The sequence below is a fragment of the Neoarius graeffei genome, chromosome 15, assembly GCF_027579695.1.
Source record: "Neoarius graeffei isolate fNeoGra1 chromosome 15, fNeoGra1.pri, whole genome shotgun sequence".
Lineage (NCBI taxonomy): Eukaryota > Metazoa > Chordata > Actinopteri > Siluriformes > Ariidae > Neoarius > Neoarius graeffei.
The window spans coordinates 20,222,564-20,232,187 of NC_083583.1; the positions used below are offsets into that span (position 1 = coordinate 20,222,564).

General features: G+C 42.2%; 1 protein-coding gene across 1 annotated transcript; it reads left to right on the forward strand.

The window, feature by feature from the left end:
- Positions 1-2,668: 2,668 nt before the first annotated feature.
- LOC132898779 (inhibin beta B chain-like) lies at positions 2,669-9,410 on the forward strand. Its single transcript, XM_060940444.1, has 2 exons — positions 2,669-3,800; positions 7,160-9,410. The coding sequence occupies exons 1-2, from the start codon at positions 3,398-3,400 to the stop codon at positions 7,933-7,935; spliced, it is 1,179 nt and encodes a 392-aa protein (XP_060796427.1). The 5' UTR covers positions 2,669-3,397; the 3' UTR covers positions 7,936-9,410.
- The last annotated feature ends 214 nt before the right edge of the window (positions 9,411-9,624 follow it).

Genomic DNA, 9,624 nt, shown 5'->3' on the forward strand with positions numbered 1-9,624 from the left:
TTGTCCAGGGTGTACCCCGCCTTTCGCCCGTAGTCAGCTGGGATAGGCTCCAGCTTGCCGGTGACCCTGTAGAACAGGATAAAGCGGCTACAGATGATGGATGGATGGATGAAACCAAACAGCAAAAACTCCATCCTGTTTTTGTCTCTATTCACCCACGCTGTTTCGTAGATAGATGGCGCTGTGTGATAACCGATCCGCATAGTATAAAGTTTCTTTGCTGATTGGCTGCAGTTAGCTTTTAAATAAGTAAGAGGTTTAAGTTTTTAACACCGAATGAGCAAATACGCACAGTGTGGTTAACCAGCAGACTTTAAGGACATTCTAATGATTTGCTTTAATTTTGTTTGAATTCATACTTTATTTCCTGTATATAATTGGGTACTTTCCAAGTGATCTTATTAATCAGTATCACAGAACAATATCATTGGAAAAAAAAGAATGAGAGTAGTCTATTTTTCTTCTTCCCATGGTGTTCAGGAAGTTCTGATGATCTAGCTTTCTGCTGAACATGTGACTTGTGCAATATCCCAAATACTTCATAAGGGTGAAGGTAGGAAAGTTGAGTCAATGTGATGGTACACAAGGATGTTTTAGGCATGAGATGGTAAATAGATTCATATCATACATTAACAGAAAAATGATCTGATTTATGAAGGGTTATATTTCAAGGTATCCTAGAAAACAGTGAGCAGGGGTAGGGCAGAATGCTGCTTTTCTAAATGCTGTAGATAGGCTTCATGAATGTTTGAAGATATAACACTTTCCCTGCGTTGATCTATTTTAACAAGACGCTACACAGGGGATTTGTCAAAGTAATGGCACCCAGTCTTCCTTTGACTTGCTGAATAATTTGTTTCCTATATATAATTGGGTGCTTTCCAAGTGATCTTATTAATCAGTATCACAGAACAATATCATTGGGGGAAAAAAAAGAATAACTCTAGTCTACTTTTCTTCTTCCCATGGTGTTCAGGAAGTTCTGATGATGCAGCTTTCTGCTGGACATGTGACTTGTGCAATATCTCAGATATACTTGAAGAATATAACACTTTCCCTGCGTTGATGTATTTTAACAAGACGCTACACAGGGGATTTGTCAAAGTAATGGCACCCAGTCTTCCTTTGATTTGCTGAAGGTTTTGCATGAATTAAAGTTTCTCATCTGAATGAACAATTGCATTTTAATGATTTGTCTGAAAATGAGCATACAGGATACAGAAACAGTATCCTGCAGTCTGTTTGAAAGGTGTGTGAAATTGATCATGTGGAATGACTAAGCTAGGGGTTGGTAAAGATTAGGGTGCATCAGTTGCCCTCACTTTCATAAAATCTGATGCATTTTTGTTTGGGTGTTCCTCTTCACCAATAAAGACATCCTGTAAAATTTTTTGACCATATTCAAAAGTCTAATGGTGGCACCATGAGGTTCTTTTTTTTTTTTTTTTGCCAAAAAACGCTTATTTTATGTTTTCGCATAAGGTTTGAATCACAATGTTGGACTCCATTTATTGATTTCTTGTGACCCAGAGATCATGTTAAGAACCTTTGCAAGGGATTGAGAAGCATTCCTGTGATCCATAATACATTTGTATTGTTTAAAAGTAGTTGAACAATGATTCAATGAACAGCTAAAACTCAAACTGTGCTTGATAACCTCATCTCATCTCATTATCTCTAGCCGCTTTATCCTTCTACAGCAGGGGTGTCAAACCTGATCCATAAAGGGCCGTGTGGCTGCAGGTTTTCATTCCAGCCATGCAGCAGCACCCTGATTTGGCTTATTCAATCAACTGACACACCCACCCTTTAATCAAGGGTGGGTGTGGCTGCAAGTATTTGACTGTGTGAAGACAGTTCAGTTGATTGAATGAGCCAAGTCAGGTGTGCTGCTGCATGGCTGGAATGAAAACCTGCAGCCACAAGGCCCTTTATGGATCAGGTTTGACACCCCTGTTCTACAGGGTCGCAGGCAAGCTGGAGCCTATCCCAGCTGACTACGGGCGAAAGGCGGGGTACACCCTGGACAAGTCGCCAGGTCATCACAGGGCCGACACATAGACACAGACAACCATTCACACTCACATTCACACCTACGGTCAATTTAGAGTCACCAGTTAACCTAACCTGCATGTCTTTGGACTGTGGGGGAAACCAGAGCACCCGGAGGAAACCCACGCGGACAACATGCAAACTCCGCACAGAAATGCCCTTGTCGGCCACGGGGCTCGAACCCAGACCTTCTTGCTGTGAGGCGACAGCGCTAACCACTACACCACGTGCCACCGTGCTTGATAACATATTTAGAATATGTACTAAAAATGTATATCTAAGATATTTGGTATACTCTATAAGGTGCCATAATGTTTCATGAAAAGTGATCGAAATTTTGTCATAAAAGTCATAAAATAGCAGCTTTTTCCATAACTTTGAGCTCCTGGTGCCACCATTAAACTTTTGAATTTGGTCAAAATATTTCACCCAGTGTGTTTTCTTACCAAAAGGAACATAAAAACAAAAATGCATCATGATCGGAGGAACTTTTCATTTTTAGGGGGCAACTGATGCCACCCTAGTAATGATGCCCTGCCATCACATGGAGAGAGCTCCATCAGGAAGTCGCCTGCACTCCGTGCGTTTGAGGCTTTAATCCGGTACAGGGATCTCCTGTTGGCTGCTCGACCCACGTGGTTCGTGCTCCTGTATAAAAAGTTTCTGTCTAAAGCAGTACAATGCTGCGATCGCAAGGGGTTAAAGCTGCTCACACGAGCGCATCGCTGTGTCCATGAAAGAGATGAAGAACTACTACTTGGACAGCGCAAACTGGAAGACAAAGAAAGACAGGACCTGAAACGAAAGGCGGATGTCAAGCACATAGCTCTTGTTCTGTGGGAAAACAAACAAACAAACAAACAAACAAACAAAAGTGGTGTGGTGGCATCTTTTGATTTTCTTTCATGATGGATATTTTGAACTGATCAGAGACTCTTCAGCTTGTCAGGCTACATGCCTGGGCTTTAATTGCGGTCGTTTGTTCACTCTGTCCCGTAATATTGCTTCCAGAATCATTTCTCCAGCCATGGCATGACGCAGAAGTGCCACCGATGCTGAGACTTTATCAAGCAGAACCGAGGAGACACTCAAGTCACCTAGTCCTATGAGCAGCTGAAGATCTTCAATGAAGTCTGTAGGACATCATCGCATGGAAGATCTTAGTGCATCCTTACAGGAAGACTGGATGTTCCAACCTGCTCTTACGCACAGAACACTGTCATTCGGGAACCTTTTCTGAACCGAACGTTCATCCTCAAAGCGAAGGCTCGTGCCTCGTACCTCGTGCCTCGTACCTCTTTCTGCACGTGTGTTCTTTTTTTTTTCCTCCCCCCTCTCTTGAAGAATGAGAAGCTTCCTTTTCAAGGTGCTTTGTCTCACAGCCTGCTGCGCGCTGACTGTGCGCTGCACGCCCGCGTCGCCGGAAACCGAGGCGCACACGACGGCGTCGTCGTCGCGCGATTCGTGCGCGTCGTGCGGTCTTGCGCAGCCCGCCGACTCGGGAAAGATGGACGCGGAGTTCGTGGAGGCGGTCAAGAGGCACATCCTGACCAGGCTGCAGATGAGAGACAGACCCAACATCACTCAGCCCATACCAAAGGCGGCCATGGTGACCGCGCTGAGGAAGCTGCACGCTGGGAAGGTGCGAGAGGACGGTCGGGTCGAGATCCCCGACGTGGATGGGCACGCGAGTCACGTCAATGACGTTGAAGAGGAAACGTCAGAAATCATCAGTTTTGCAGAGACAGGTGTGTGTGAACATCTGTACTATAGGCTATGGTAATGTCTTTACGCACGTGGCACACGTGTGATGCCAAATCCAACACCTTGCCACTAAAATTTCAAGCTGCATCCCGTATGTTTGTTTTACTGTGGGATCAGTACGAACCAAACATTCCCATGGGTACATGTTGGCACGAGGTATCTATAAACAGTGTGTATGAGTGTGTGTGTGTGTGTGAAAGGGATATACTTTTCCTGCCTCCATCATCCACTGTAAACATCATGCAGCAATGGAGCGTTGAGAATATTACACAGCAACCACTTAGACCCAATCAAACAGCTAAGCTGGTCTTTGTGCCCACTAAAACTCTCTAAGCCTGGTTTAGCTTCAAGAAGCAATTTGTGTTTGCACACAGATCTGTTGCCATGCATTTTGCATCGGACGAATGATGTGATTTGTATCCAGTTTCCAAAAGAAATAGTAGGGCCTGAGCTATTGTTATCTTGACTTATCATTTGTAGCATCTTTGCATACAGTATTCATTTATAAAGGTGCATGATGATGTTTTTTTTTAAATTTTTGAAAATAAGTACAGCTTTAAAGATACACTCCGTGCACGATTACTGTACATTTCTAGGTAAGGTAGAAAAGGTGGACTCTTACTGGTGCCACATAGGAACAAGAAAGGTACAAGCTAAATGAAGAATTTGTTTTATACGTATTGTAAAAAAAAAAAAAAAAAAAACACGTGAAAACAATTATCACTTTCTGTTAGAATGTTCTTTAATCACGATACCACGTGAAGCATTTTATTACTTGCACCACCTGGGGTTCGAGCGGATTTAAATCTGGTTTATTAGATACTAAGCGATGACAGAAATGTCATATTGCTGTGTGCGATTTTTTTATTGGTCTCATGTCAAGTAAATGTGGAAACTGAATCACAGAACACATTTTGCTGTATGGGTGAAATTAGTGCTTCTCTGTGGTCCAGGTTGTCTCCAAGTGATGCATGTTGTTGGCCTGCTTGCTACGATAACCCATGGCTCAGCAGCAAGATCCATGGACAGTTTGCCAAAAGGAAACTTGTTGGCAGTTTGTGGCAAGGAAAATATTCATGTATGGCACAGTGGAACCATAAGTAGCCAGGTTTTCTATTATTACGAACCTAATGTACGGTGTTTTCACGTGCGGGACCAAATTCACCCACCTCTATTCTGTATAACCTTCAAGCCAAAAAAAAAAAAAGTTAATTGAAAATGTCCAGCTGATTTGAAATTCAGTTAACCGGACCCCATTTCCTTGATGCATAATGCCTAATTGCAGACATTTATTAATAAGTACTGAATACTTTTCATGAGGCTGTAGATTTGGCTTCAGACTTGGATTTGTGAACTCCTTGGCATGTCAGCTTGGCTGCTCATGCGTCTGATTAAAAATGCAGGGTGACCCAAGGACACAGGGATCTGTATATTTTCCTTTAAGAATGGCACAGTGCTGGAAATGCAGGCTAACTGGGACTTCTCTGTTTCTCTTCTTTCTAAATTGTGTTTGAGATTACAGGTGAGAAGAATTTAGCCTGTCAGTGTTGTATCCACTGCTGTGTGAAATGTTTTAGATTAAAAATACTGCGTGTTGGGAAAAGTATGGCTGAAATGTCCTGCTATTTCACATTTGAGCAACGCTTGATTACACGACTCAATCGGAAATTTGGTTATTTTACATATGAACTGCTTTTCTAATTTCTCGGTTATGTTCTCTTATCATTCTAACTATTAGTAAATGAAATGACAGTAGTTAGTGCTGCGCAACAGGGATTAGCACAAACACACAGCACTTCATGTGGCTAAATTGTCTTTCATTGGTGTCCAGGTGGTTGTGGTCGGCTGCGTACGGAGACGTTGAGTAATGACATGGAGATTACTTCTCCAAGCCGTGAGAGCTTGTGCAGGTGGAGGCATGCTGAGTGGTGTGTATTGTTGCTGGCACTGAGGCCCACCCATGTATTGTCCTGCCCTCCATGTAGTGGCCTGGCTTAACTTCTGAAGCTTTTGACCTTGTAGATTTGTCTTACTCTACTAAACCTCCAATTTGCACTCACAGACAGCTGTCTTTCGGACTTTGGACTATACGATCCCTGCAGGCTGAAGATATATGATAAAATAGTAAGGGCTAGTGTTCAGAACGTAGCGGTTTTCTTTTTTTTTTTCTTCTGTAGATGCTAAATGTTGTGCCATGTTACAGAGTTCCTTGAAGTATCAATGAATCTGTTTGCTGCGATTCTTTTTGCACTTTGCTGGACACCCAGGAGCAGTTTATCTACAACAGGGTTAAAATGAGACACATGACTCGGACTTGGGGCTCCAGAAGTTACTTCTACTTTACTATTTCACTACATGCTTTTATGCATTTACTTAAATAATCAGATATTCTAATCTCTATGATCGTATTATAATTAAATGCCCTTTATTAGAGCTTCAATTAATGCACACTGAGTTTTTTTCCCCTTAAGACAGCAGTTCTGTACTGCCACCTTATAAGTAACAAACACCAATGTGTACACACACAGACACAAAATAATATCTACAATATGTCTTTAATTTAAATGTAATTTAAATAGTTATCTCTAATCTCATATTCTAATCACTTTATCCAGCCATATGCAGAATGGTTGAATCACAATGCTTATTGTGTCCTCTCTGAGGTGCCATCACGTCTTTCGTTGCCAAGGCTTTGAACCTTCTAGCGGTGCTCTAATAGGCTCCCGCTCCTCATCTCCACCTTAACTCGTGGCCAGCCAGGCTAACGTAGCAGCCCACGCTGTCATCAGACACACAGGAGAGCTCGGAGAATGTCTCTGTGGCCCCCTTCACCAAAAGGGAGCTGCGGGAGTTCACACTTCTCCCGATTTTAATTGAGCTGCCGACTCAAAGGACTGTTACAGAGATGTTAATATGTTTGAATCGGATAAAGAGAGAATGCTAGGAAGTTCATGCGGGTCAGATTTAGTGAGTGAAGAAGGAGAGGCAGAGTGAACCGAGCGAGAAAGAGGGAGACGTGGCAGAGGAACAGACTCTGACAGCTCCTCCCACCCACATTGTCGTTTAATGTGAAACACTAACACCATTTGATCGCTTTAGGTTGAAGTGTTCCCAGTTAGGGAGCCCATTCATGGCAATGTGAGCGATCTACTGCCCTCTCAGCATGTTAATGTCCTCAGCCTTCTGTCCAGGCCTGGCTATTATTGAGACACAGCCTCAGGTTTTCAACTGAAAAAAAAAAAAAAACTTTTACTGGCTACACAGTGTGTGCACCTGCTGTTTCAGCTATGTTTGATGACCTTTCAATGACCTAACCTTTCATCTTTTCTTCCCCGTCTCACAGACGATTTGCTGTCTTCAAAGTCCAGCCTTTTCTTCATCATCTCCAACGAAGGCAACCAGAACCTCTATGTGTCTCAGGCAAACCTGTGGCTGTACTTTAAACTTGTGCCTAATTTGTTGGAGAAGGGCACTCGAAGGAAGGTCATGGTTAAAGTGTACTATCAGGAACCGGGCCTGGGGAGCAAGTGGAACCTGGTGGAAAAGCGCGTGGAGCTGAAGCGCAGCGGCTGGCACACGTTTCCTCTTACTGATGCCGTGCAACTAGTGTTCTCCAAAGGTACACGAAGGCAGAACCTGGATGTTCGGTGTGAAGGCTGCGAGGAAGCAGGCGTTCTGCCTGTATTGGTGAACTCGGGCGATGAGTCGCACCGACCGTTCTTAGTGGTACAGGCGCGTGCAACAGACAGTAAGCACCGCATTCGCAAGCGCGGCCTGGAGTGTGATGGTACCAGCGGCCTGTGCTGCCGCCAACAGTTCTACATTGACTTCCGCCTCATAGGCTGGAATGACTGGATCATTGCGCCATCGGGCTACTTTGGCAACTACTGTGAAGGAAGCTGCCCGGCGTACATGGCCGGTGTTCCAGGGTCAGCGTCTTCATTTCATACCGCTGTAGTGAACCAGTACCGCATGAGGGGGATGAGTCCAGGCTCCATGAACTCCTGCTGCATCCCCACCAAACTCAGCACCATGTCCATGCTGTACTTTGATGATGAGTATAACATCGTCAAGCGCGATGTACCCAACATGATCGTCGAGGAGTGTGGATGTGCTTGAGCGGGGATGTTTAAAGACCCGTTACTCTGTAAACGTTCATTGATGGAACAAATTATTGTAAAATGATATTTATGAACAGCTGGGTAAACAGTCACCTCGATGTCCATACCCACACACCCATGCATGCACAAATCATTTGTACATATATTTATGTTGGTTAATATCTTCCTGGTAGACTCATTTATACGTGACGCAGTCTTATTTTAAGAGCACATGTTTGTACAATAGGTGTTGATGTCAAAGGGATGAGAAAGTTGTGTTACAGGTTGTTGCTGTTTCTTTGCTTCTCTCCTCGAAAATGGCCATGTTGGGAAATTGAGATGAGAGGAGCCTTTGGAAAGGGTCTTTTTTTTTTCCTCCCCAGAATTTCTCAACTATGCCTCTTTCACTGTATACAAAAGCACTGACCAACTCCCCATTTACTCCTTTCAACAGCAGCACTTCGCTTAACCACTCCATTGGAAAACACGACAACCAATCCATTTAAGAGTCTCCATCAAGCAGTATTCATCTGTCAAACTCTGTCAAACAACTGACCCACATTGTCTTAGACATGCTGCATTCTCAAGTACTCATGTTAGTGGGTTTTACTAGAGCGGGACATGAGTAGGCATTTTGTCATTACAAGGGCTTTTTATATCGCAGGAGACATTAATTTAGTTTTCTGTAATGCTTCAGTCCTGTCTAGAGAGTTTGCTTATTTGTAAAAATAAATAAATAAATTTAAAAATCTGTACACGGAGTGAAGGGAATTATATCTGCCAGTCTGTCAATCTGTCCATATGTCTGTTACAGCGGTGTTTGCTGAAGAAAAAACACTTCCAAAAGTACTTAAAAGAACTGTAGTATATTACATTTCTTCTTTAAAGATGACTAGGGTGCAGCATCACATAAAAAAAAAATGCAAAAAAAAAAAAAAACAAGCTAAATGCACATTTTCTAGCACTTGCTAATTGAAATGCCTTTAAAGGGTACCAAGTGGCACACCCGTGCTCACTCACAATCCTTTTTCAAATAAGTGCCGGACAAACTATGCAATGTATAGTACCGACCCACCGACCCTTCAGACGAACTAGCTAGTAGGTGTATACTATCTTTCAATACTTGAAATTTCTTTCGCTTCCTTCTCTGAACGAATGGTTGTTATGATGTTATAATGTTATGATGTTTGCACTGAAAAAGTCGCATGATGAGTAAAAGAAAAGAAAAGAAAAACTTGCCATTGAAATAAAGGTTATTTTTATAGACGTAAAATAAATTCTGTTCAAATGTATTATACGGAATCGTGGAACCAAAGAGGCCAAGATTTTTGTTTAGCTATTATAAGATGGCAAGACCATCGCATTGTTATGTAAAATACTTTTTTATTATTATTATTATTATTTCTTTTTGATCATGTAAAAGGCCTAAACACTGTATCAGGGTACCATATTATGGATTCCATTTTCAGCTCAATTCTCTTTCTTTCTTATTTTGTACAGTAGATAAATGGAATATTTCATATTTTTTCATCAACTTTAATTTTTTTTTTTTTGGTTTTCTATTTAATACTTCTAGTTCCTTTTGCAGAATCATTTAGAATCAAATACGTGCCACCTCTGTACAGCGTATGTAAGATAAAAATGCTTTTAAATATTTTGTTCTTTGTAACTGTTATAAATAAATTCCTTATTCGGCATTCAGACGTGT

Coding starts and splice junctions, on each gene's coding strand:
- LOC132898779 (XM_060940444.1), top strand. CDS start 3,398: ATGAGAAGCTTCCTTTTCAAGGTGCTTTGTCTCACAGCCTGCTGCGCG. Junction 3,801..7,159: donor CATCAGTTTTGCAGAGACAG/GTGTGTGTGAAC, acceptor CCCGTCTCACAG/ACGATTTGCTGTCTTCAAAG.